The 26,644-nt window shown below is 49.0% G+C and overlaps 2 protein-coding genes across 3 annotated transcripts; one reads left to right on the top strand and one right to left on the bottom strand.

Moving 5' to 3' along the window:
- Positions 1–4: 4 nt before the first annotated feature.
- Positions 5–7,372, bottom strand: ORC6 (origin recognition complex subunit 6). Its single transcript, XM_077309544.1, has 7 exons — positions 7,150–7,372; positions 5,476–5,605; positions 4,481–4,644; positions 3,715–3,804; positions 2,145–2,257; positions 1,600–1,674; positions 5–1,046 (listed from the first exon to the last, which is right to left on the bottom strand). The coding sequence occupies exons 1-7, from the start codon at positions 7,197–7,199 to the stop codon at positions 877–879; spliced, it is 792 nt and encodes a 263-aa protein (XP_077165659.1). The 5' UTR covers positions 7,200–7,372; the 3' UTR covers positions 5–876.
- Positions 7,373–7,532: 160 nt separating this feature from the next.
- On the top strand, positions 7,533–25,752 carry VPS35 (VPS35 retromer complex component). Of its 2 annotated transcripts, none has more exons than XM_077309543.1 (17): positions 7,533–7,662; positions 10,842–10,940; positions 11,235–11,331; positions 12,133–12,256; positions 12,784–12,966; positions 14,195–14,408; positions 15,173–15,256; positions 15,736–15,845; positions 17,230–17,326; positions 18,555–18,703; positions 19,175–19,382; positions 20,494–20,649; positions 21,768–21,890; positions 22,682–22,861; positions 23,244–23,483; positions 24,414–24,557; positions 24,701–25,752. In XM_077309543.1, the coding sequence occupies exons 1-17, from the start codon at positions 7,660–7,662 to the stop codon at positions 24,878–24,880; spliced, it is 2,391 nt and encodes a 796-aa protein (XP_077165658.1). In that variant the 5' UTR covers positions 7,533–7,659; the 3' UTR covers positions 24,881–25,752. The 2 variants fall into 2 exon arrangements, with proteins under 2 accessions (XP_077165658.1, XP_077165657.1); XM_077309542.1 differs by lacking the exon at positions 7,533–7,662 and adding an exon at positions 10,624–10,656.
- Positions 25,753–26,644: the final 892 nt, after the last annotated feature.

Here is a 26,644-nt window from a genome sequence, read left to right as displayed (position 1 = left end):
GAAATGAAAATGTACAATTTTATTATTGTTTCTCCAAAAGAGGCAACACTGGTGCTAAGGCAAGCTAAAAACACCGAAAGGACGCACAAGGTTTAAAATGTAGCCCATTGTTTCGAAGCCAATATCGTATGGTTGAAAATTCTCTAGTATCAAATGTCATCTCCTTTTAGTCATCGGAGAGTTAGACAAGAGAGCTACTCGCTGGCTGGTTCTTGCGTTCACATTTGCAGGCAATCTGCCAGGGGTGGCTAAAACTGTGGCTCTCCAGATGTCCGTGGACTACAATTACCATGAGCCCCTGCCAGCAATGGCAGGGGCTCATGGTAATTGTAGTCCACGGACATCTGGAGAGCCAGTTTGGCCATCCCTGCAATATCCAGTATTACGTTCCAATTCCCAGCCTCTTATAAACAGAAATACATTCAACGGATGATAGAAAACTTTGCTTCAACAAGAGAACAGTTAGAACTGTGACACAGCACTTGCTTTCTAAGCCGAGAAGGCTAAAGTTAACTGAATAGCGCTGAATCCTAATTGTGGCAATGTTCTCTAGGTTGAATAGGGAGCATCTGGTCACATGAGAAGCAGGTTGCTTAAAGCACCAGAAACTCGAGGCACTTTGAAAAGTGTCGGAGAAGGTTTCAGAAATAAAATCAGGCAGTTTGGTTCAAGCGTTAAAAGTTTGTCCGGGCAATTTGTAATGCGGAGGGGCTCACAGTTCTAGGCTTCACAACAGACTAAAAACTAAGCATCTCCCCCGACAAGGCGATTTCCAACAACTTAGGGATGTGGGGCCGCATCGAGCCAGGGAAGGTTATGACAAACCGGTTCTTTTAACAAGTCTTTAAAAACAAGCGACCTAAAAATATTTTGAGGTTAAACCCCGGAAGCTTCCTGTGCTCCGACATGCCCAGATCCAGGGCCGTCCTGCTGCGATTCAGTGGCGTTTTCCAGAATCCTCCGCTTCCATTCTTCGTAATCGTCTTCCGGTGCAGCTGTGCTTTTCGGACGCTTGCGAGCCGTTCTGACTTCAGCTCCAGACGCAGCTGTCGTGGAAAGTAAGAGGCTCTGAAATGAGGCACTCCCAGCCTTAACCGCAAACACAACTGATCCTTCACGAACTTTTTTTCCGCCTTCTCGGGTCATTCTGCCCTGATCAGAGTTCAAATGAGCAACTGAGGTGCGGGACGAGCTCGGCCCAGGCGATTTGGGTGCCGGGTAGGTGTTTGCTGTGGGAGGAGGTTGGTTGGGGGCGTGGACAAGACCGCTGACCAGGACGAGCTGAGAAAGCTTAGCTGCATGGGTTTCAATTGAGGCCCTGGGCCTAAGGAGGCTTTGTCTGGGAAGGAATTTTTCAACCCGTGGACTAAACCAGAGGAGCCAGCACTTAAGAGCAGGGGTGGACACACTCTGGCTCTTCAGATGCCCATAGACTACAACTCCCACGAGCCTCTGCAAGCACACGCAGGCAGGGGCTCATGGGAATTGTAGTCCATGGACATCTTGGACAGTCACAGTTTGGCCAGCTCTGGCTTAGAGCTTCTTCATAAGCAGCCTGGCTCAGAGGATGACCCGCAGACACAAGCCGTGGACACTTACCGTCTTCCTTCTCAAGGCATTCCCACAACGTCTTCTTGGGTTTCTGTTCCTCTACGGTCAGTGGAATGTTTTCTCCTTTGGAGAGAAGGGGGACAAACACCTTACTGAGGTTTATGATGCCCGGGGACTTCAAAACAATGACCTCCTCCACAAGAAAAAAGGGCTTTTATGCAGGGCTGCAGCGGTTAGTCAATGAACTGATTTTCAAGTGTTTCTGATAAAGTGGGGAGCAATTCTTTCGTACAAAATTATTTCTAATGTAACCATTAAAATATATATATATTTATGGGTGGCGGACACATTCTTGGAGCACCTCTTGCTCCATCTCACTTTGGAAAAAAATAGTTTTTCTGGCAATGCGTCAGCATTTCATGGCTAAAAATCCAAAATATACTCCTTGAAACACACACGGAAACCTACGTGGGCGTCTCTCCCATAGGATTATTTGCCTGCAGTTTCTCAGCTTGGAAGGTGCCACCCCTCTGAAGCTACGTTTTGTTGCTACCCACAGCTGGGGCTGGGCCAGGAAGGGCGAAAATACATACGGCTGATTTGCTGGCCGATCTTCTCCAGCTGGCTGCAAAGGCGGTCGAATATGGCTTTCTTCACACCCGACGTGGCCGCCATTTTGTTCTTGTCCACTTTCAGTTTCAAGCATCTGCCAACGAACAGCCGGGTAAGTTTTTTTTTTTTTGAAAGGATGCAGTCATCTGAGGCCGCTTAAGCCATGCATGGTGCGGAACTGGGGGCGACAGCATGATGGTAACACCCATGCTTTGTACACGGAACACCCCAGGTACAACCCCAAGGGTCTCCACTTCAAAAGGGACCTCAGGAATGAGGAAAGACCTATTGCTGCTTGAAGGCCAACAGCTGCTGACACTCAGGGTAGAAGAAGAAAAAGGAGCTGGTGTTGTGTACCCTGATTTTCACTACCCCGAGGAGTCCCAAAAGCAGCTTACAAGGACCTTTTCCTTTCTCTCCTGACAACAGAATTCTGAAAGGTAGGTAGGGCTGAGAGAGCTTTGGCAGAACTGCTCTGGGAGAAGAGCCCCTAGAGAACTGGCTCGAGGTTATCCATCTGGATGGATGTGAAGGCATGGGGAATCAAACCCGGTCCTCCAGATTAGAGCCAGCCGTTCTTTAATCATTATACCAAGCTGGTTCTCAACACACAAGACCAGGGGTAGTCAAAACTGCGGACCTCCAGATGTCCATGGACTACAATACTCCTGGGAATTGTAGTCCATGGACATCTGGAGGGCCGCAGTTTGATTACCCCTGCACAAGACGGTGCACAGCTAGATGCACTTGCAGGGGAAAAAACACCCCAATGTATCCAGATTGTCAACCGCTAGGAAAACTAGGGCAGGAGTCAGTCGCTCCATTTGGATTTTTAAAAAAATATAAGAACTGGAGCAAGATCCAAGTACAGTAGCACTGCAAGATTTACAGGGCATATGCTTCTGAAATTCTAAGCTCCCAAGGGTTTTGACTCTGGGACACTTGTTCGTTTTTAAGAGGCTCCTGGACTTGAATCTTCCCATTGGATGCAACATGGCTCCCCCCCCCCCCCCCGAAACCAAGGGAAAGACTTAATTTCTACTCCTCACTCGTGCCGTTTAAAGCACGGCAAAAGGGTGTTTTGGGCCTCTTAGATCTGTGCACCGTAAACACAAGCCGGAACCCCCACGGGGAAAGATAGATGGAAAAGCCAAGGGAGGGGGGGTAAAGCTTGCCCCGAAGATCCCTTTATGGGTGCAAAAAAGAATCTGTAACTTCCCCTTCTTTCTCTCTCCAGTTCTGGAGAAAGACTCCCCCATGTGGTGAGAACAGTGCCTGAATAGCATTGCAAGAGAGGGGAAGCTCTTGTGATTCTAAGGTCGATGAAACACAGCAGACCTGAGACTCAGGTTACCAGCACCGGGATATAGCTGGAGACTCTGAGAGGCGGAGCCGGGAGTGACCTCCATGGAATATACTCTATAGAGCAGGGGTAGCCACACTGCGATTCTCCAGATGTCCATGGACTACAATTCCCATGAGCCCCCAGGGCTCCCCTCTGAAGTCAAAGAGACAGCCAAAAACTGTCCTTTTGATGTCAGTCAATTTTACCTGCAAGCGGTTAACAATGAGGCGGTTGTGAACAAGGGTTTGGACAAGTCAAGGTCTGTTTGCTGAGTTCCCGGCAGACTGGATTCATACCTGAAATGAGAAACCTGCATTCTGAGACCACAGCCATTCAGACGTGCTCAGGGTGCTGCACATCGTACAATTAACAAAGCAATTAAAATAGTAGTAGCAGAATAACATTTAAAAGAGTTTTAAACGTTTAGCAGCATCTATAATCTGTAGCAACATCAATTATTGCCAGAAACTGGTCACTATCAATAGATCTTTCCCAACCGAGGCTGTATTTGTGGGAGGGATCATGACCGGGGTGTGAATGTGTCTGTAGATGTTACGAAGTCACTGACCCCAACCAAAGGTGGAGGAGCTCCATCTTGCAGGCCCTGTAGAACTGTGCCAGCTCTGACACATGAACTGAGCATCCATTCTTAGATCATCCTCAAAGAGACACTGGATTGTCTAAATTCTGACCTTTCCATTGACTTGACTCTTCTCAAACAATTCAGTTTAACCAACACATTAAAAAAAACCCCAAAGAAATGAACCAGGAACCCAACAAGCACTACCCCAAGCTATGAAGGAGACAAGGGGGTGGCAGGTTACAGTGGGTGAGCGATAGGCTTGTGAGTGTCCTACACAGTGCAGGGGGTTGGACTAGATGACCCAGGAGGTCCCCATCTCTATTATTCTATGATTCTATACTTCTGAATTGCAAAGTGTGGCCTACCCGACTTTCTTCAACCTCCCTTACCTCTGCAATACTTTGGAGGCCATGTTCACAGCCTCCGTGCAGCCAAACTGAACAGCCAAATCTCGGAGGCTAACACTGGAGCGGACGCCGAGCAAGCTTTCGAATGACCTCAGGTAGCTCTGATACGCGGCCTTGTTCAGACCAGAGAGTTTCACTACGTAGCTCTTCATAAAAGAAAAAAAACACACACACACACACACAATGAGGAAATCAAATAAATGAACAATGCTTGGGAAGCTTCCGTAGCTGTGAACGGCAACTCATTTGGTCAGCTAGGGTGAACGGTGATGTCCCCCGGGTGATGAGACGACGACGTTTAACAACAGATGCTCAGCAAACACCAATGTGCTGCTAATTCCCTGGCCCCAACCTGGTGGAATGGTCTCTGACGGAGTTGTCAAAGTTCATAGGGCCTACAACATGATACTTTCCCGCCAGGCCCGTGGTTGAGGCCCTGATCAGATAGGGCTCCCCCTTTCTTTTCCTTTCGCTCCTCTTTTCTTCCATGTGGCACTCCTCCCCCCCCCGCCACCCCTGTTAGATAATCTCCACCAACAAAGGACTCTGAATGGTGCACGGAGGCAGCTGGGAGGTGGGTTATTTATTATTACTATCTTTTTATCAATTGTTTTACTGATTGTTTCTTTTTATGTCGCAAACCCGCCCAAAGCCCTTCTAGGGAAAGGCCGCTATTGAACCCTAATAAATAATAAAATAAATAAATAAAATATTTCCACTCTCCAAGCCCTAGTAATTCTTTCACTGCTAAGAGAAACAGAGAATACACCCCGTCACTTCCAAAAGCAGCCTGCCTTGATGGAACATACTCCTCGTATTAAAGGGTTTCTAGCGTCCACGGAGAAGCCAAGAAAAGTTACACCTTTCTGGGAAAGGTGCCTGATTTAGAAATGACCTCAAAGGAGTCTGTCTCCATGCAGAAGCAGATTAAATTGTAGCCGAGACTGGATGGAAGATCAGTTAAAGGAAAAGCTTACTTTGTCCACGGGGTGTTTCATGAAGCTCGCGGCTAAGTCGAGGCAGATCACAGTGCTGCTGGTGGCCGTCATCTGGACTAGCAAGGTGGCACATTTCACTTGAGAGAGCCGCAGGTATTCCTCGGCTTTCCTGCGAACGTACAAAGAGGAAAGGTTATCTGTCAGTACAAGCTTCTTCCCTGGACAGATCAGAAAATCAGAATTACAATCTGCCTGCCCATGATGTGCTTTGGTTACCAGCGTCATAGTAGGAGGAAACAAAGAGTCACGCTAATTATCTGCAAGGTTCTCCTTAACTCACATATGGGGGTTGCATTGCCTATGTTTGGAAACTCCTATGCTAAGCCACTGACAGCACAATCCTATGCAAAATTAGAAAACAGCTTTTTTTACACACACACCCCCTTTTCATTACCCAAAGCGGCTAACAAACACCTTTCCCTTCCTCTCTCCACAACAGATGTCCTGTGAGATAGGTGGGCTGAAAGCTCTGTGAGAACTGCTTTGAGAGAACAGTTCTAAGTGAACCATGACTAGCCCCAAGTCATCCAGCTGGCCGTATGGAGAGGCTATTATTTGTCTACAAGTCTACAAAGAGACCTGTGAACCTTGACCCTTTCGCCTTAAGAAGGGCCCTGGGTCATCCTTCACTGCTGATACTGCTTTCTTCTTGGAAATTAGACGGACGTCAACAAAGGCCTTTCAGAGGGCCACAACGCTGGTGCTGCACCCAACTGAAAACACCCAGCAGGCATGTAGAGTGACTCAGAAGGCATGCAAACAAAACTAGAAGTGGGATAAGGTAGACACCGATAAGCAAATTCCAGATAAGCAGCCAAGAGAAGGCACTCCGAATTATCTACCTAAGCCTTTTCATTCCTCTCCCGTCCTCCAGAGCCCTGTTGTAGCCTCACAACAACACACAAATGAACACTCCAAGGTCATTCTGCCCCATTTATGGCCCACTGGGATGGCAGCATGACCCCAGTATTACAACAGTTATTCTGCCCACTGGTTCATGAGCCCAAGTCAAGGTGCTGGTTTGGGCCTTGAAAGCCCTACATGGCTAAGGAATGGGACACCCAGGGAGAAGGTGTCCTGCCTGCCACACCAATCAATGAAGCTAATCTGGTCAGCAGACAAGGCGGGGCCTTTTCGGTGGCAGTCCCACCATTAAAAACCAAACTTCCCAGAGAGCTGCCCTGGATCTTCAGGAAGTAGCTGATTAGTTTTACTTAGGGTGCCTTTGGTTAAGTGTAGCAGCTGCCCTGAGTAGCCTATTTAAATTTTGGTTTTATGTTTTTAACACTTTATTATTATTATATTATATATAAGTTTGTAAGCTGCCTCAAGCACGGCTAGGAAGAAATGCAGAAGACAGAAGAAGACGGATCCGCCGCAGAGAGGCGGCTCAAGGGTCACAGAGCCATGAACCTCCACGTGCAGGGGCAGTCTACCCCCGAGCAAACGACTCCTGGGGAGGGCAGCCGGAGGAATGCGAACGGATTCCCTCCTTGGGCAGAGCCACACGCGAGCGGGCTTCCGCCGGGAGCTCACCGAGTTTTTAAATTTCAATTAATTAATTAATTATTTTAATTACTGAATTAATAATCCGCCGCTAGTTCATCGGTGGGTCCCATGGAATACGCCGCCGGGCGGCCGCCTGGCCCTTACCTGAGCACGCCGGGCGTGGCGACGCCCATCCTGGCCGCCAAGCGCTGCATCCCCGCCAGCTCCTCCGCCGGGACTCGAGCGAGCCGCTTCCCGCGCGCGGTGGGTGGGGTGGGGAAACCGGACACAACGTCACGACCGCTGATTGGCTCCCACCCCGCCGCCACGCCCCTTTCGAACGCTCACACACTTCCCCGCGTTCTAGAACGCGGCACCCGTTCGCGGAGGAGGCGGCAAGGGAAAAGAGGGGGGGGGGCTGTCTACGTCATTGGAGGATGAGGAAGCAGAAGAGGAAGCCGCTGCCGCCGCCTGGTCTTTTCTCCCCTCCTATTGGTCGGGCGGCGTCTCTGTCCCCGTCCCGGCCAGCCAATCGACGCGCGTGGCGGCAGCCGGCCAATGAGCGAGGCCGGGGAGAACGGAGGAGGCGGGCGTGTGTGGAGTAGCGTCACATGATACGGGAGGGCTGAGCAGGAGTCCGTCAAAGGAAGAGGCAGCGGGGAGCACCGGGCCGTCATGGTGAGGGGGAGTTATATGGGAGGGGGGCTTTATTAGGGAGGGGGAATCCTCTCCTGCAGTCCTCCCGCCGGGGCTTGTGGTTTAAGGTGTGGGGGGAGCCTTATGGCCTTGCTGAAGGGGGGGGGGGCGTCCAGGTGAGGCTCCCTCGCCCGCCAGGTGCGCATCCCAGCCAGGACAGGCCCTTGCACACCCCAGGCCTTGCATGAGAGCAGGTGCGTGGGGGATCCAGGCTGCCCGTTGAACCCCTTTTGTGCAAATGAATCTCCTCGCTTGCTGTGGATTTCATTGGCCTCCGGCCTTTCTCCCTAAGGCGGACCTAAAATGACTTATGCGCTCCTCTCCTTTAGCACCACAACAGCCCTGTGAGGTAGGTAGGGCTGAGAGAGCGTGAAGGTGCTACCCTTCCTGTGAACTTCCGAAGCATGTGGTTATTCGAACCTGGGCCCTTTTGACCACTGCTGCATTGCACTGGCTGGCTCTTGCGTGGTGCTGTCAAGGGCCAGGTTCCAGAAACGGGAGTCGAGTTATGGGGTTCTTTTATTGGGGCCCCAACGGTGTGTTGCCAGATGATGCCTGTTTTTCAGCTGCCCGGAATGTCGGGCTGGGCGACAGTGTTCTGGGGCAACTCAAAAGCTTCTGGAATGTTTCGGTGGGTTTTAATTAGGAGAGGTTAAGTGTCTCGGATGCTTGGAATTCTTCCTGGGACCCATACGGTTCTATGTGTCACATTTGTTGTTGAATGGCTGCTATCTTTGTGCATGCGTGTAATACGGTGCATGGGATTTGTTCACGAGTAGAAGTCGTGAGAACATGTGACTGGCCCAGCAAACAAATGGAAGATTAGTTGTGCCTACTTGACTACATATTTTATGTTGTCGTGTGTGTCCTGTGTGTGGCTCTGCCATACAATCAGATAGCCACACTGGCTCCGTCCCGCTACACAAAATGGGGTGTCTTCTATATTTTATGCATATAAAGCCGATTCCTAATCTTGGATCACCTTCTGGTGCCACCAGGAAGTGGAGTTTGGCATCCGTCTTGGGGAGACCCTATATTCCTTGGGGTCCAGGGAGGGTCAGAGTTCATTTTCCCTTGCATGGTGGCCCAGAGTGCACACATGAACTTTTAACTTTGTGGCTGCCCATTTTCTCATATGCACATGGCACTGTGGAGAGAGAGGTACCTGTCCTGTTTCCTGACCTATCCCTTGGTGATCAGAATCCTATAAGGGTTGCTGTACCTGCTCTCTTTGTATACGTCCAAAGCAGGCTTTCTCAGCCAGGGTTTTGTGATGGAAGGATTTCCCAAAAGGCTGGGAGTGAATTAATTTTTTTTTTTTATATAATTTTAAAATTTGTTAAACATTTATCGGGTGATATCACCATATATATGAGCCTCTTGTGGCGCAGAGTGGTAAGGCAGCCATCTGAAAGCTTTGCCCATTGAGGCTGGGAGTTCGATCCCAGCAGCCGGCTCAAGGTTGACAGCCTTCCATCCTTCCGAGGTCGGTAAAATGAGTACCCAGCTTGCTTGCTGGGGGGTAAACGGTAATGACTGGGGAAGGCACCCGCAAACCACCCCGTATTGAGTCTGCCATGAAAACACTAGAGGGCGTCACCCCAAGGGTCAGACATGACTCGGTGCTTGCACAGGGGATACCTTTACCTATCACCATATATGGTCATATCAACTGGCCCTCCCACCCCAAAATGGCTAATGCTGGGGCTGGAGAGGGTGGGGAGGGGAGGGGCCTCGGTTGGGTTTGTCCACAGCTCTGCTTCCCAAACATATTCCGTATGATCGTGCCACTTCTGGGGTTTCTCGAAGCCTGAAGAACTCTTCAGGGGTTTCTCAATGATCAAAACATTGAGAAAGGCTGATCCAAAGCTTGGGAATGACTGGTGTTTTGTTTTGCTAACAAGTAATATTGAAGGTAGAGGTCATGGGATATTGTGGCTGGGACAACCCAGAATTGTGTTTTCTGAAATCCTAAGACCTTGTCATACTGGGTTAGGTCAGGGGTGGGATGTTCACCAAAATGGATGTGGCCAACAGACACTCCTCCCCTCCCTCCCATGGGTTGTCCTCCGTAGCTGAAGAATAGCTCTGAATATGATGGTTACATTCTGGAATTATGCACCTGGGAGACAGGGGCCGGTGTTATGTCCAGTTTCAAGGTACAATTTTCTGAGTCTGCGTGGAAATTAAGCAACTCGGGCATGTGACGGTTATCTCCTGCACAGTTTTCATTGCTTTGAACTTACGGGCTGCTTCTGTGAGCCTCCGTTGGCTCTTGGCAGCCCTTCCACCTGATCTAACTCATGTTCCTCCAGCTTCTGACCCATGTGGCTTTCACTGGGTCTCGTGGTCCTCGGACTTGATGTTTTGATGGTCAGAAACAACCCCTTCCTCTCTCAGTGGAAAAGTTAGAAGAATCCAACATATTCAGGCTTAACTCTTGAGGAGGAGGGGATTGCTGCCAGGCGTTATAATGGTGTTAAGTGGGAAATTAGTGGGAAACACGGCAAAAAGACTCTGTTGCTACTGGGGAAGGCTAGGACTCCGTAGCAGAGCATCCGTTAGGTGTACAGAAGGTCCTGGGTTCGAGGTCCAGGCAAAGTGGGAAAAGTGGAGTAGTTGATCCTGACCAGTGCTTGGATGGAAGACCTACTAGGATTTGGGTGATAGTTCCTCTGAGGAACACTAGGGGTCACGACACAGAGGCAGGCTATGGCAAACCACCTAGGGACGTCCCTTGCCTGGCTGCAAGACATTCTCCGGATTGCCTGGCTGTGCAATCACATGCTGTACGATAAATAAATCCATCTCCTTGAAGCCCAGAAGCACTGCTGCCAGTCGGGGCAGAAAATACGGGACTTGATAGGCCCATGTCTGACTTAGTAGATGGCAACTCCATGTGTTCAGTTTTGAGCTATTCCTACGCCAGACCTCAACGCTGAGAAGGAGCCTCAGATTATGCTGGCCACACAGGAGGTATGTCTGAAGAAAGCTTGAAAATCTGTTCCAGGTATAATTTGATAGCCTCTGGGTTAAACCTTGGTTGCCGTTGTTGGTTTGGGTATAATTTTGGTTCTGCTGTTGGATTTGTCTCTTGGGGATGGTAAGTGTGAGGTTCCGGGCATGAGGTCAGTCTTCCTGACTTTCCTTTCTTTCTGCAGCCGACCACACAGCAGTCCCCCCAAGATGAGCAGGAGAAACTTCTGGACGAAGCCATTCAGGCCGTCAAAGTCCAGTCTTTCCAAATGAAACGATGCTTGGTAAGAACTCTGCGCTTGTGTTTCTATTGCCCTCCTGGGTTTGCAGGGGGGACGGGAGTTCTGTTCTAGAACCTTTCTGGCCCCTTGGGATGGATCCTGCCCGTTCGCGCAGGGCTTATTTGAACCTGGGCCTAGTTCTGCTACTGTGACTCTTAACTGTGGAGAGCCACAGTTTGGTCACCCCTGTGTGGGGTCTGCTTGAAAGCGGCCAGCAGCACAAATTCTGTGCCTGCCGGGTGTTGGTTGCGGAAAGGAAAGAACAGGTGATCTTTTATTCCTTGCTGTCATTTGTAGGATAAAAGCAAGTTAATGGATGCTCTGAAACACGCCTCCAACATGCTGGGTGAGTTACGGACCTCCTTGCTGTCTCCAAAGAGCTATTACGAACTCTGTATCCTCTGGACGCTGGTGGGTGCGCGGGGTGTGTGTGTGTGTGGAGTAAAGTTTAGTTTATTTGATGTAAGATTCTAGTGGGTTTGCCCTGTTGGTCTGTCTGAAGCAGCACAACAAAATCAGAGTCCGGTGGTACCTTTAAGATCAACAAAGATTTATTCCAGGCGTGAACTTTCAAGTGCAAGCACTCTTCCTCAGACTATGAAATTCCATCATGACAGTGGGAAATATAAAGCAAAAGTTAATTCTGTTAAATTAGTGAACTGTGTCACAACATCCAAATATACAGCCATATGCTAATTCTTTGCTAAAACAGCCAATCGGTCCCCTTGAATTCAGTTGTAGTTCACAAAAACAAAGGAGTAATAAAACTATGTTAGTGATTTACGGCAGGGGTAGTCAACCTGTGGTCCTCCAGATGTTCATGGACTACAATTCCCATGAGCCCCTGCCAGCATTTGCTGGCAGGGGCTCATGGGAATTGTAGTCCATGAACATCTGGTGGACCACAGGTTGACTACCCCTGATTTACGGCTTTTACTTTACCATTTGTTGATGTAAGGTATTTTTCTGAATGTTTTGGGAGTTTCTCAGCGGTAAAAAAGTCGAGAAAGGTTGATCTATCCTGTTGCCCCTCGGCCTGTTGACTGAATCGTCTCTGAAATCTCAAGTTCTTTGCCTGACTGTTCACATCACCAGTTTTGGCTTCTCTGGACTTCCTGGGAGTCTCTAATCCCTCTAGGCAGGATGCCCCAGGTGCTTCTCTAGGCATGTGTTCATCCTTAACCGAAAGGAACAGATATGGCCATTTCCGATGAGCTCCACTACATGGAAGTGTACCTGACGGAGGAGTTTGCCAAGGGGCGGAAAGTAGCGGATCTCTACGAGCTGGTGCAGTACGCCGGGAACATCATCCCACGCCTGTGAGTAAGGCCCGGTCCGGCGGCACTGCTTCGGCTCTGCAGCTGTCGGTTGTGACAGGAGGAAGTGGGCCTGTTATTATGGCGCTTCCTGTTTCCTGCTTGAGAATCTTCATGGGGCAAATGTTTGCTGTTGTGCAATTAACAATGGAGTTCTAAGTGGGGTAGTCATGTTGGTCTGGAGCAGCCGAACAAAATGGGAGTCCAGGGGCACCTCTTTAGTGTGCAGGCCCCATACTCTTTCAGATCCAGTGAAACAGAAGTTCCTCCACCATTACATATACGTCAATGGTGGGCAGCAAATAAACTTACAGCCTAATAAAGATGTTGAACAGATTCAGAGACCAAACCACCCTGCTCTTCTGAGGGGTTGTTAGAAATGCAAGAATAAGGGCCTGAACAGGGATATCGGTTTCTTTATCTCATTTTCTAATGCTGACCTCGTTCAGCCTTTCCATTATGGCATGTGCTTTCCACTTCTTAACCAAATATTCTTTTAAAAAAATCCCTTCCTCTTCGTAATTTTCCAGCTATTTACTGATCACTGTCGGGGTCGTCTACGTGAAGTCTTTCCCGCAGTCCAGGAAGGATATTTTGAAAGACCTGGTCGAAATGTGTCGTGGGGTCCAGCATCCGCTGCGTGGCCTTTTTCTCCGCAACTACCTTCTTCAGTGCACACGGAATATCTTGCCAGATGATGGAGAACAGACAGAGTAAGAACCCGTGCCCCTCCCTAAAAATACCCCTTTCCTCATTCCCCCATTTCACCCTTATAAGGACTCTGTGTGGTGAAATCCTAAATCCTCTGCTGTTTCCTAAATCCTCTGTGCTGTGGAGAGAAGGGAGGGGCAGATAATCCCTTGTTCATCTGCCTTTCAGGTGTTAATTGACCTGGCCAAGCACCTGGAAGGGGGGTTGGGAGAGTTTCTTCTCCCCAGACTTCCCAGGAGAGAAGCTTCATGTGGGAGGGAACAGGAAGGGGATATATAAGATGCTGACCACAGGAAAGGGGTATTTTGCCTCCTGACCATCAGAGTAGGAGTTTGCTCCTGGGAGAAGAGGTGAGCAGCCATCTTGGACATGTGGGCTGATAATGCAATGAGAACCCTGTAAGTTAAGGCACTTATCCCGTATTAACATCAGATAGGGTATATTTTAGCCAAGGAACAGAACAATTATGTTTCACCCAGTTCCTTTTGTCTCTTTTGCTTAACTCTGTGCTGTGCTGAAAATCTGCCTTTGAACCTTGTTCTTTTAATGAGTCTTTTGTAAGTTTGTCACTCACCCTGGCTCTCTGATCCACCTAGTGCTCCCCCTTCTTGGAAATGCTGGCCCAGTGCAAAGGGAAGATCCAGGGTGAAGGGAGGGAGCTTGGCAAGCAGCTTTCCCCCTGGAGGGGTGTATCCTTGCAGTCATTTGTCCCCATGCGCTTACATGCTGGGACTCTGGGAGACACAGAGGCGAGGCCCCCAGGAGGGAAAAGGAGCCCTGGTTCTCCCACCTGCAGCCCTGTACTACAACCAGGTGTTGGCGGCATGTGTTACTCAGAGAGAGTCTCTTTTTGCCACCCTCCTGAAGTGGATAACCAGCCCGAATAGGGGGTGGGCAAGATGGAACTGGGTCTGCAAGGCAAAAGTGGGCCACCTCCGTCACACCCCTGCAAGGCAGGCTAGCCTGAGAAAGAAGTGCGACAGGCCTGAGGTTGCCCCAAAAGCTTTCATGGCTGTATGGGGATTCGAACCCAGGCCTTTGCCCTGCTGGCTGTTTGTGAAACTTTTTTCTGTAAATGAGCTTGTTGGGGAAAGGGGCACGGAAGCAGGAAACTGGGAAAGAGTGCCAGATCATGGAGCGCTTGCCCCTTCTGGCCCCGCCATCTTCCACTAGTGTCCTTTCTATTTGGGTAAGATACATCTGCTTTTTCCCCTCCCTCTTGGTTTGCAGTGAAGAAACCACTGGGGACATCAGCGACTCCATGGACTTTGTGCTTCTGAACTTTGCGGAGATGAACAAGCTCTGGGTGCGAATGCAGCACCAAGGGCACAGCCGGGACCGGGAGAAAAGGGAACGGGAGAGGCAGGAGCTGCGAATCCTGGTGGGGACCAACCTGGTCCGTCTCAGCCAGCTGGAGGGAGTCAACGTGGAAAGATACAAGCAGGTTAGAAGGGGATCTCCTTCCCCTGCCCCTTGGTACCTTCCTAACGGCTGGCTTGGTTTTGATATGAAGACTCGGTCCTTTTAACCGGAAGCGACTTCAAGCAGGACTCCAGAGAGGTAGCATAAAAGCCTTCTAAACATTTCAATGAATTGTGCCATTTTCCCAAAAAGGAGTTGACTCTGAATCTCAGATGGCAAACCCCAACAAAAAAGCATTAGGCACAAAGATGATCTGCTCTGCTTATCTCAGCAGTGCATGGAGGAAAGAAACCTAGTTCTCCCTTCAAGTAAATAAGGGGGAGCAAATTTGGCTTGTTAGTATTGTGGAAAACAAGGTACAGTGGCATATAAATGTAACAAATAAAGTGGAAGCAGGTTTTCAGACGAGTTAGGAGCTAGTGGGTTTGGTGTTCTGATAAAGATGTGTGAAGTCAGCTTGTGTCATTGGCAGAATAGCTGAGCGGTTAACAGTTTCTGGCAAGTTCCGGGGGAAAGACAACTTCAGCGTTTAGAAGAAGCAGTGCTGGTGTTTTTATACCCTGTTTTTCTGAAGGGAACCCAAAGTGGCTTACAAATGGTGGAGAGAGAGAAAGGGGAACTTCTCTGTGCTAACTGCTCTAAGAGAAATTAGATTCAAGTGGGTAGCCGTGTTGGTCTGAAGCCGCAGAGCAAATTTACAGTTCAGCAGCACCTTTTAAGACCTTGGATAAAAAGGAAGGAGAGGGTGGGAGTCGTTAATATGTCCCTTTTCCTTCCTGTTCCCAGATTGTCCTGCCTGGCATATTGGAGCAGGTTGTAAATTGCAGGGATGCGCTCGCTCAAGAATATCTCATGGAGTGCATCATACAGGTAGGTGGGCCAGTGGCTCGGTTTGACCAACCTCTCTGTTCATAAGTGGCAGGTTGTGATGTCTCTCTGCATGGGGATCGCTTTGCTGCAACCACTGTAGGGATATTGGAGGTGATCCGTGGTCGGTGAAGTTGCTTCTCCTTGGCTTACTGCGAGCTGTAGAAAGTTAATGGCCTAGCCTGGACTATGCACTTTTTCAGCTGCTCTCTGTGGTGGGACAAGTGATATTGCATCATCCCTCCCTGCCCGTTTGGTTTACCTGTGACAACCACAGGTGGGCAGCACATTTACATAATTCTACACATCCACAATGTTCATTTTTGGTGGCAGATGGTAGATCCATGTAGGAAGAAGCAGGAGTTTGAGGGTTGGAAGATACCTTGATCATCAAGCTTCTTTTGGGGGGGTAGCCTGGTTCTTCAGAGCTTTTGCTGTATGCAAGAAGGGGCATGGGGGGTGACTCTTTCTGCTTTCTCTAGGTTTTCCCAGATGAATTTCATCTCCAGACCTTGAATCCTTTTCTCCGCGCATGTGCGGAGCTGCACCAAAACGTGAACGTCAAAAACATTATTATTGCATTAATTGACAGGTGAGTGCATAGGGCTGAGGATCTCGGGGACATCAGTAAGCTGTGTCATTCCAGCTTTGCTGCCTTTCGTTCCTTAAGAAATGTGACAGATTTGTGGAATAGAGGTGGAATAGAGTTTCAAGGCGATCACAGCTGTTCCCTAAAATTGCAATGCGGAGCATTGTTACCTGGGAGACAGCCTCCGTACGATTGCCCTTCTGAGTAAACCTTCCGAAGGTCAGGCTTCAAGCCCTGTTTTACTAGCTGTGCCTCGAGCATGCGGACTTCAGCATTTAGGAAAACAATTAATATTCTGATCCTGCAGCGTTCAAATCAGCTGGCATTAGGAGCATCCATGGAAGACGAGGCCCTGTGGTACGCTGGCTTTAATGAGTTTAGCCGGGGCTGTTATCTGTACCTGTCTCCCTTGTTGTTTAATCAGTCGACAAGCGACTTTAGTGACTTTCCAAATTGTATTTTAATTGGGTGTTTATGTAAGCGGCTTTGGGGAAGGGTGTGCTGGGCCGCAGCACAGCAATAAAACATGAGCAGCCGTGTTCTGGCAGTCTCTTCGAGGAGTGTCGCTTGATCTGTCTTCCTGCCTTGTAAATCCGCCGTTTGGTTAATGGGCTCATAATGGGAAAGCCTCTCCAAAACTGGCCCATGATAGGGAACAAAACGGAATGAGCAATTAAATTTTTAAAAATTGCTATCAACCCTGATCAACCCAGTCTAACCCAATATTGTCAGAGCTTGGGAACTCAGTGGGGGTCAGCCATGGTCATTCCTTGGGTGGAGGACCACCGAGGAAGGCTGGGCTTTCTATGCCAAGGAAGGAAACAGCAAATCACCTTTGCTGATGTCATGCCTGGAAAACCCCCTTGCCCTAGGGTCTCTCCGAGTCAATGGCACACAATGTATTTTTTTTCATAGAATCATAGAGTTGGAAGGCGCTTCCAGGGTCATCTAAGTCCACCCTCCTGCAGGATGCAGGAAATTCACAACTACCTGTCCACCTGCAGTGACTCCAATTTCATGCCCGGATGATCCCCCCCCCCAACAAAAGAAACCTCCAAGGAGGACCAGCTTTTAAAAAAGCTAATGGAGCTAGAAGCGATTTGTAACCTTGTGGTGGGGAATCTGCATTTTCTGAACTTCCTTTCCCTGGCTTTTAACCTGGAGAGCCAGGTTTGGTTCCCAGCTCCTCCACATGCAGCCAGCTGGGTGACCCTGGGCTAGTCACAGTTCTTTTAGGACTGTTCTCTCAGAGCTCTCTCCACCACTCCTACCTCACAGGGGTTTCTGTAGCAGAGAGAGAAAGGGAAGGCAATTGCAAACTGCTTTGAGACACCTCCAGTTAGTGAAAAGCTGAGTATAAAAACCAACTCTTCTTCTTCTTCTTCAGGCTGGCGCTGTTCGCTCACCGCGAAGATGGACCAGGAATCCCTGCTGATATTAAGCTCTTTGACATTTTCTCCCAGCAGGTGGCCACCGTCATCCAGGTACATTCAGGCTTGGTTAATTTCCATAAGGGAGGCTAAGAGCACGGCTTTCTCCCGGGTCCCGAAATGCAGCAGGTCGTTGGAGAGTGGCAGATTATTGGAGTGATTTTCTGCTGGACTCTGACTGCCAGACTTGATGTGAAAGTAAATAGTCCATCACTGAGGCTGGGGGGTATATGAAGAAGGGGGGATCCAGTGCTCCTTCTAATCTAAAGGGAAATAAAACAAATGCCCAGAGGTACCTCAAGGAGCAACAGCCTTTATTCCACTGCTATTGTTATTATTGTTGTCATTATTATTATTGAATTTCTTACCCGCCACTCCCAAGACGGCTCGTGGCGGGTTACAAAATGTGCATAAAACCCCCAGTAAAACTCCCCTTAAAACACAAAAATTACGATCACAAAGAGAAATTGCATAAGATGCGTCGAAACCTCAAAACAAGCTCAACTCAACCCATCCCCCCCAATATAATCTCCTGGAGGAGGAAAAGAGAGGGGGGTCGGTGGCACCCATAGCCGTGGGCTGTCTTTTAAGGCACAGCTCACCTCTTCAGGGAGATATCGGAAAGGAGGATCATGGCAAGGAAAATGGGAGGCGGGTGGGAGGAGTGAAGGCTTGGTGTGAATTACACCCCGAGTCTTCGAAGTGTAGATTCTCAGTGTCATTGGGAAAGGGTCTGGGACCGTGGCACAGGGGTAGAGCGACTGCTTGACGTGCAGAAGGTCCTGGGTTCAATCCTCTTATCTAAATTGAAAAGACCAGGCAGGCAGTGATGTGTGTGACTTCCCCTGGAGACCTTCTTTAGGAAAATTGTGGGGTGGGTCAGGGGGAAGAGGAAGACTCAAGCCTTGGTGTGGATTAGTCTTCAAAGTGTAAATCCCTCAGTGTTACGGGGAAAGGATCGGGGACCCAAATGCAGCAGGTCATTTGTGAGCGGCAGGTTATCCAAGTGGTCCCCTGCCAGAATCTGATTGAGCAACTGCTTGGCATGCAGAAGGTCCCAGATTCAGTTAGAAGAGCCAGGCCACAGGGGACCTGAAAGCGCTCTGCCCAAGACCCTCTAAAGCAGGGAAAGTCAAACTGCGGCCTTCCAGATGTCCATGGACTACAATTCCCATGAGCCCTTGCCAGCGTTTGAGCCCTTTTTTTTTGCATTTTGGCGTTTGCTGTGACTTTCTGACCCCTGTAACTCTCTCGCCTCCCTCTGCACCGGTTCCAATTCCAGTCCAGGCAAGACATGCCATCGGAAGATGTGGTGTCCTTGCAAGTGTCTCTCATTAACCTGGCCATGAAGTGCTACCCGGATCGCGTCGACTACGTGGACAAAGTCCTGGAGACGACGGTGGAGATTTTCAACAAGCTTAATCTGGAGCAGTGAGTGGCTTGTTTGTTTCTCCGTGGCTCGTTCTCCCCGGCCGCTACATTCTCGGGAAAGATTCTAATGGCCATCAAGAGACGGCTTTGAATCTGATTGATTAATTTTTAAAACCTACGTTAGGTTTATTTAATTCATGTTTTATTGTTCTGGGATTTGTTGGAATGTATGAATGTCTCCCCCTCTCCTCCTCTGGAGCTTCTGCAGACCCCTCCCCCTGCAGCTCCTGTGGACTCCTAGCTGGGAATCTGTGTTCAGTTTTATCAAATGATGAGTTACTTTCTGCACAGTTTGACCTTGGCAAGTGAGAGGTGGAGTCTCTCCCTTGCAGGAACTGTGGAAGGTCTCTTTGCTTTTGAGATCTGCCCTGGGCATTTAACCTGCGTCTCCCAAAGGGCTTCCTTCTTCCTGGAATGGAACGGTGCCAGCCCCTTATCTCTTTCTGTCTCTCCTGCCTCTTGTGCTGACAGCATCGCCACGAGCAGCGCTGTTTCGAAGGAGCTGACCCGGCTCTTGAAGATCCCCGTTGACACCTACAACAACGCCCTGACCGTCCTGAAGCTGAAGCATTTCCACCCCCTTTTCGAGTACTTTGACTACGAGTCCAGGAAGAGCATGAGTTGTTATGTACTGACCAACGTGCTGGATTATAACACGGAAATCGTCTCCCAAGATCAGGTAAGGAAGCGGAGCAGAATCATAGTGCTAGCAGGAAGGATTCTGTAGGGAAAAGGGCAGCCTCGCCCAGCCGGTGGGATCAGAGGCAGCTAAAATTCTGCTTTTTGGAGGAATATTTGAATACAGGTAAATTGCTGGGGCCTTAAACCAAGAACATGCATCTTTGCTGTAGCACATGCTTTCTCTGGGTTTCTTGACAGCCCCAGGTGGCAGTTAATTCATTTGTTATATATATTTTAATTTAAAAAAATTATTGGGTGACATGACCATATACGGTTATGTTGACTCCCCCTCCCAAAATGACCAGTGAAAGGGCTGGAGGGGGTGGGAAAGAAGGGGCAGTCCTAAAAATCCTGGCTGGCCAAGATTTCCTGCACATAGTAGTGGCTGGAGTCCAGAGAGGTAAGTAAGCGCATTTTAACTTAACTGCGTTTGGGATGGAGGCAGAAGGCAATAGAACGGTAGATGCTGGCCCCAGCCTTGTTCCCAGGGGGGAAATTGCACCCCCTTACTCTCTGGTCTTTACCATAGAGAAACGAGGGGAATTTCCTAGCCCGTCACTATATGGAAACCATTTTTCTCATCCTCAGTTCCTTGGGAGTGAGTAATTCGCTGCCTAGGTTGGCTGCTACATATGGAGTTCATTATTTGTTAGCACCTCTGAAGGAGCGGGTGTCTATTTCCTACTGGGTGATTTTGTAACTCAACCAGCTTTGGGGACGTGTTGTCTGAAGAGGGAGGACAACTGTTCGATTGTGCTCTCCTTTTGGTATCTGTTTGGGCAGGTGGGTTTTGGGGGCAAATACAGCACTGATGGGGTAGCATAAATTGCATGCTAGATTTATCCAAACACCTGGCAGGTTGAGACAGTGCCAGGCATGATCAGATGTGTGTAGATGGGGCAATGAGCGATCCAGCCCCATGTTTGCATCAGATCTCCTAGCTGCTCTCCTCCTTCCCCAGCTCGAATGCTATTATCATGAGAAAGAGCTTTCTAGGGACTTCCTTAACAGGGTCAGTTTCCTGCTCTCTGGCTGCATTTGGACTGTTGGGCTGGCTCGGGGCTTGTACGTCTTTACAACCCTGGCCTTCCCTTATCTGCCTGCCGCAGGTGGATTCGATCATGAACCTCGTCTCCACGCTGATCCAGGACCAGCCCGATCAGCCCGCCGAAGACCCGGACCCCGAGGATTTTGCTGACGAGCAGGGCTTGGTGGGCCGGTTCATTCACCTCCTCCGTTCCGATGACCCCGATCAGCAGTACCTGGTAAGGACTCTCACCGGCACCATGGGTGATCTCAGTGCCGAATTCTCTGCCAACGTGTTCAGGGCTATTAGATTCCGCGTCTCCACTGATAAGCCCTCCATCCTGTCCAGTGCTCCAGCTGCTTTACACACAGAGTGATTAAAATGTGGGACTCATTGTGCGTCGCTCTGGATTTTCCCCCTTTTGTGTGATGTGCGTTGGGTATACTCTGTGCTAAGAGACTGACAGAGGAGAATCTTTATGCGGCATAGAGCCCCTCTGTCTCTTGCACGAACACATGTGTTTGCGATTAATATAATGATAATGGATGGGGCTGTTTGAAAATTTGTCATCTGGCTCACATTTCTGTATTATTCTGCGTACGTCTTGGTCTCCGACCCTGATTGACAGTCGGTAATTTTATAAGTGGGTCTTTTGAGAGTTGTTAACGTCACTAATCGTGTTATTTCCCGGTTCTTCAATAGCTGGGCCCTCCCCCTCCCCTTTTTGATGGGTTGACTAGCATTTCCTTTGTTTGCAAGTGTCTGGCTGCAGTTCCTGAATGTAGAACTATATTGTAGTATTTCTCAGGCATCGTGTATCCAAAAGAAGGAACCGTGAATAAACGGACAACACAAAATCTCAGCTGCAATTGAGTTTGTGTCTGTGTTTCAGGTCCAAAACACAACCTCGGGCACCTTGCCCAGTAGTACTCTCAGATTACTGTGAACAATGAATTTTGGAACATAAATTTTTCCTCTCTTTCGGCAAACCTTGAACAGCCAACCAGAAATGGCCTCTGGCCTCTGAAAACACAGCCGTTTTTAAAATGATAATTTATTTAGAAAAGTGAAAATGCTTCTGCCCCTTCTCCAGGGAAGCAGCCCAAAGGGACTTTCAAAATGGTTTCTTTCTAAACGTTCTCCAAAACTTCTTCCGAAGTCTGTGGGTTTTCTGTTTAGGCGAGTAGTTTTTAGTAGATTTGCAGTTAGTACCGGACTGGGATCTGGAAGATCTGGAAGATCCAGGTTCGAAACCCTGTTTTGTCATAAGTGTGGCAAGTCATCTTGAGCTGGTGGCTCTCGGTCCCTTTCAGCCTAGCCAACCTTCCGACCTGCGAACCCTTCTCTTGTTTTTAGATCCTAAACACCGCTCGGAAACACTTCGGAGCGGGAGGGAACCAGCGCATTCGATTCACGCTGCCCCCTTTGGTCTTTGCGGCCTACCAGCTGGCGTTCCGCTATAAGGAAAACTCCAAAGTGGTGAGTGCGTGGCCCGTCCTGCCGATTGAGTGTAGCTTTCCGGACTGGGCCTGAAGAAGGCTGTCGGCAGCAGTTTGGTGGGGGGGGGGGTGAGATTGCTGATTAGAAAGGCCCCCCAAAGTGAGACATGTCTCTCTTGGTGCTTCTCTGTTTTTCAGCCCAAGCACTCATGAAACAGACTGTGTAAAAGTGACTCAGACTAGTTCTATGCAAATAAATATGGGAGGGCTTGGTGGGTGAAACTAGTCTGGTTGTGACATGTATGTGGGAGCGTCTCATTTTGTCTCTCCGAAAGCCTTAGCAGTTGGAATCTGTGAGGAGTGAAGGAGGCTGTTATCTGCAGCTACCTGCCTGGGCTTCTGCCTGCATTGGGCTGCTGCCTGCCTGGGATGGAGCCTCTTGCTGCCAATTTTGAAGCTCTGCCAGAGTTTGGTTCAATAGAAGTGTAGCTGGTGGCTTCCTGACCCCTTTCAAATGTTGCATGTCATGTGGGGGGGGGGGGGGGGGGAGAGGCCTGATCTAATAGAAGATCACCAGTAATCAGAAATTGGCATGAAAATACATGTGATTTCACAGAGTAAGAAAATCTGCACGTATTTATTTGCTTCTCTTTCCCTGTGAATTATTCAGGAGAGAAAAAAATTCAGCTCCTCCCTGGAGAATGAACTGTTCTTTCAGCGGGTGTTTAATGACCTTCTCTTCCCACTCCATCCGATCCCCCTTCTCTCCTGCTGTTTTTTGACCCTTTTGCTTGCATTTCACCCTCCTTCCTTCCTTCCTGTTTTGTTTAGGATGACAAGTGGGAGAAGAAGTGCCAGAAGATCTTCTCCTTTGCGCACCAGACCATCAGCGCCTTGATCAAAGCCGAGCTGGCCGAGTTGCCTCTTCGGCTCTTCCTCCAGGGGGCGCTTGCGGCCGGGGAAATCGGCTTCGAGAACCACGAGACGGTGGCCTATGAATTCATGTCCCAGGTGGGGGAATCCGCAGTTCTTCCCTGCTCTTAAAAATAAATAAATTACAAAACCGAGTCAAAAACCAGCCTAAGAAAAGCTTAGTGTCCAACCTGTGGCTCTCCAGATGTCCATGGACTACAAGTCCCATGAGCCCTTGAGAGAACATGTATTGTAAGCTGCTTTGTGTCTCTGGTGGGGATCGGCAAATAAATAAACGTGGGCTTAGGGACGAGTGTGCAAACCCCTGTTTGAAGTTGTGCCAAGAACTTAAAGGCTAGTTAGCAGTTGCCCTTAATTTTTTTTGTTTTTTTCAGAAGGGAAAGTGGCAATTAAAACTTCCTACTTTCTCAACCCCCCCCCCCCCTCCCAATCTCTCCCGTTGCTTGTCTGGACCTATCAGGCGTTCTCTCTGTACGAAGATGAAATCAGCGACTCGAAAGCACAGCTGGCCGCCATCACCTTGATCATTGGGACCTTTGAGCGGATGAAGTGCTTCGGAGAGGAGAACCACGAGCCCCTGAGGACGCAATGCGCCTTGGCCGCCTCCAAGCTGCTGAAGAAGCCGGATCAGTGCCGGGCTGTCAGCACCTGCGCCCACCTCTTCTGGTCCGGCCGGAACACGGACAAGAACGGGGAAGAGGTGGGGGATGGCTTGAAGAGAATAAGCCTTTTGGTTTCTCCGTGGCCTTTCTTTAGGGGGATCCAGCCTGTTTGGATGCAGCCGCTAGAGAGTTGTAATCCTCTGCTCCCATGTTTTGGGAGTAAACTTGGCTGGGGGCACTTGGGTTTACTTCCGAGTAAGTCAAGATGGGTAGCTGCATTAGTCTTTCTGGAGCAGCTGTTCTCAATGTCTTTATCATTGCGGACCCCCTGGAACCTTCTTCAAGAAACCCCAGAAGTGGTGGGATTGTGCAGAATATGGCGGAGAAGCATAGTTGTGGACACGCCCACCCAGGGCCCCTCCCCTTCCCCCACCCCCTCCGGGCCCATCATTGGCCATTTTGGAAGGGGGAGCAGGTCAACATGGCTATATATGGTCATATCTCCTTATAAGTGTTCTATGAATTCTAAAAATATATAAACAATTAACTGCTACCCATTTGCAAGATGCTTCCAGGGCCATCAAGAAGACCCTGTGGTTTCATGTAACCCTGGCTGAGAAAGCCTGGTCTGTAGCAACAGAAAAGAGCAAAGTAGCTGAAGAAGTGAGCAGCGACTGACAAGTGAGCGACTCCCTGGCCACAAATTTTGTTTGTCTTTAAGGAGCTCTTGCTCTCTTCTGCTGCTATAGACAGACTAACATTGACTACCCGTCTTGATCTGTCTAAAGAAGTGAACAATGACTCACAAAAGCTCTTCCCCCATCACAAACCTTGTTAGTCATCAGGAACCCCTCCCTGCCCTCCTCCAAGTGACAACCTTTTCAGATACTTAGAGAGCAGTCCTCTCCCTTCTCCACCTCCTCTCCTCCAGGCTGAACATTCCTAAGCCCTAGGCACTTGGACTGCAGGTGTTAGGGGGGAGCTTGCTTGAACGGGTTGATACCTGTCTTTTTGTCTCTCCGCCTTAGCTGCACGGCGGGAAGAGAGTCATGGAGTGCTTGAAAAAGGCCCTGAAGATTGCCAACCAGTGCATGGACCCCTCTCTCCAAGTCCAGCTCTTCATCGAGATCCTGAACAGATACATCTACTTCTACGAAAAGGAGAACGACGCGGTAATAAATAAATAAATTCAGTTTCCAGGCCACCCCTTTCTGCCCAGCAGTGCAGGGCTCTGGTTAATGAGGTTCGTTCTCCAGGTTGTCTTAACAGTCTCTGAATTAATCCCTCTCCCCCCCCCCCCCTTGCTTGTATCCAGGTGACAATTCAGGTTTTGAATCAGCTCATTCAAAAAATCCGGGAAGATCTTCCGAACCTGGAATCGACCGAGGAAACGGAGCAAATTAACAAACACTTTCACAACACGCTGGAGCATCTGCGGCTGAGGAGGGAGTCCCCGGAGTCCGAAGGGCCCATCTACGAAGGGCTGGTCATTTAGAAAACTAGAAGAAAGCAAGCGCCCGCGTGAGCACTCTTCTGCTTACCTTTCTCATTTACACACAGTACATGATTTTTTTTTTCTTATGCTAGAATTCATAGATTGTGCCTTTCGGAAGTGCCAATTTAGGCTACCCCGTTTCTTTTCCGCCCCCCCTCCCACTGCCATGCGACTCGGTCCGCGATGTGGTTCTCCGGAATGTTCCGGCAGTTTGGACCAGTGACCGGATCGAGAACCGTCGGAGTGAGCATGGCCGAAGCCCTTCCGTTTAAAACACATGAGGCTTTCTGTCTTCTGCGATCTCATTTCTGTCTTCTCCTAATTCTTTTGCTCCCTTCCCTTTCCACCCGCCTCTTCCTCTAACACTTAATCTGGCATTCTGTTTTCAAGTGTTATAGATGTGTATTTGATTTATTTTTACAGAAACTCCCCTCCCCCCCCCCCCCGTTTTCCTATATGTGGAATTCAGCTTTTTTCTTCTTTCTTTTTTTAAAATGCAGCTCAAGGTTATGTCCAGTTTTTTCCCAACCCCCCCTGCCCCCCAAAATATACAAAGTATGAATATACTAATGCATGTTTTTTGGAGTTGAAACAATCAACCCCAAACCCAGGAGCTATATTTTGCTTACGAAGGCTCTGTGTCATTCGGTGAGAGCCGCCACATTACACAGTGCATTATTTATCAAGAGGATAACTTTCGTTTCCACTTAGTATTAAGAAAATGTAATAGATGAAATCGTGATCTGTATAGTTACATGTATAACCCTCGTTACTGTAAGATTGGCTGAGGGGGAGAGGGAAGGAATGCATTACACCCGTTCTATCATGAATTTGCACCCGTGAAAACATTAAAAGTTGCTGTTAACGAGTGACTTGGTCTCCCTTCTGGTATCTCTTGCACTTAACGCTTTCGTCATCTGTAAAGGAATTGAAGACATTCTTTATTTCAGGGTCTTGGTGGGTTCAGTTCAGTGTGCTGGGATTGGCAACTTGAAAAAATTAGTATCAAGGAGCCCCCAAATACTGGTATTTTTGGTTTCCAAATACTTATTTGGTATTTGGATCTGGTTTTTCTGGGGGAGGAGGTTCTGAAATGATTTGGCTGCTGGTGCCTGTCCTTGAAGTAGCCCCAGGTTTTAAGTGAATTGGGCCAAGAGGTTCAGTTTTATGGGCCCCTGAAGAAGCTGCTGTTGTTCATTTTGATGTAAGGGAATTCAGTGCTTTCTCCAGGGTGAAGAATACTCAAAGACCCAAGAGCAAGCAGTGCAACCTTCTGCCCAAAAGCCCCCCAGACAGACCCAAGAAACCCAAAGAACCAATGCAGATCTAGGAAGTCTCAGCAGAACTGCAGGACAAAGGTAGTAAGCCTAGCAGAACAAAGTGACAACCCAGGAGTCCAACCCAATGCCAAGCGAGAGGGAGGGCTGTTCCGCAAGCCCAGCAAGGGGGTAAAACTCGGGAATCTGTGCCAGTATGCAGCTTAGAAGGAAAGGCAGTGGCGAACCCAAAAATCACCCCCTGCAAAGAAAAGCAAACCCAACGTGAAGCAACCTGTGCAAAACTAACAACAACAAAATTTAAAAAGGTGAGAGGTGCCTTCCTTAGATACCTGACTTACCTGGCAAGGGAGCTTTAATTAAAACACCGGGACTCCATCCCGGCCTCAACCTGGCGGAAGAGCTCCATCTTACAGGCCCTGCGGAAAGCTGACATCTCCGGTATGTTCATATGCCAGCTTTGGTATGCACTGCAGACTTTGCCAGG

The sequence above is a fragment of the Paroedura picta genome, chromosome 14 (genome assembly GCF_049243985.1).
Source record: "Paroedura picta isolate Pp20150507F chromosome 14, Ppicta_v3.0, whole genome shotgun sequence".
Classification (NCBI taxonomy): domain Eukaryota; kingdom Metazoa; phylum Chordata; class Lepidosauria; order Squamata; family Gekkonidae; genus Paroedura; species Paroedura picta.
This window is presented reverse-complemented; position numbering and strand designations above follow the sequence as displayed.

Excerpts from the sequence above, each read along its gene's own strand:
- ORC6 (XM_077309544.1), bottom strand. The coding sequence starts at position 7,199 with ATGCAGCGCTTGGCGGCCAGGATGGGCGTCGCCACGCCCGGCGTGCTC. Across the intron at positions 2,258-3,714 it reads TCATTGTTAACCGCTTGCAG|ATGCTTGAAACTGAAAGTGG; the intron begins GTAAAATTGACT and ends GTTCGTTGGCAG. Across the intron at positions 1,047-1,599 it reads ATGCCTTGAGAAGGAAGACG|CTGCGTCTGGAGCTGAAGTC; the intron begins GTAAGTGTCCAC and ends TTTCCACGACAG.
- VPS35 (XM_077309542.1), top strand. Across the intron at positions 15,257-15,735 it reads TCATGGAGTGCATCATACAG|GTTTTCCCAGATGAATTTCA; the intron begins GTAGGTGGGCCA and ends TGCTTTCTCTAG. Across the intron at positions 22,862-23,243 it reads CCTATGAATTCATGTCCCAG|GCGTTCTCTCTGTACGAAGA; the intron begins GTGGGGGAATCC and ends TGGACCTATCAG.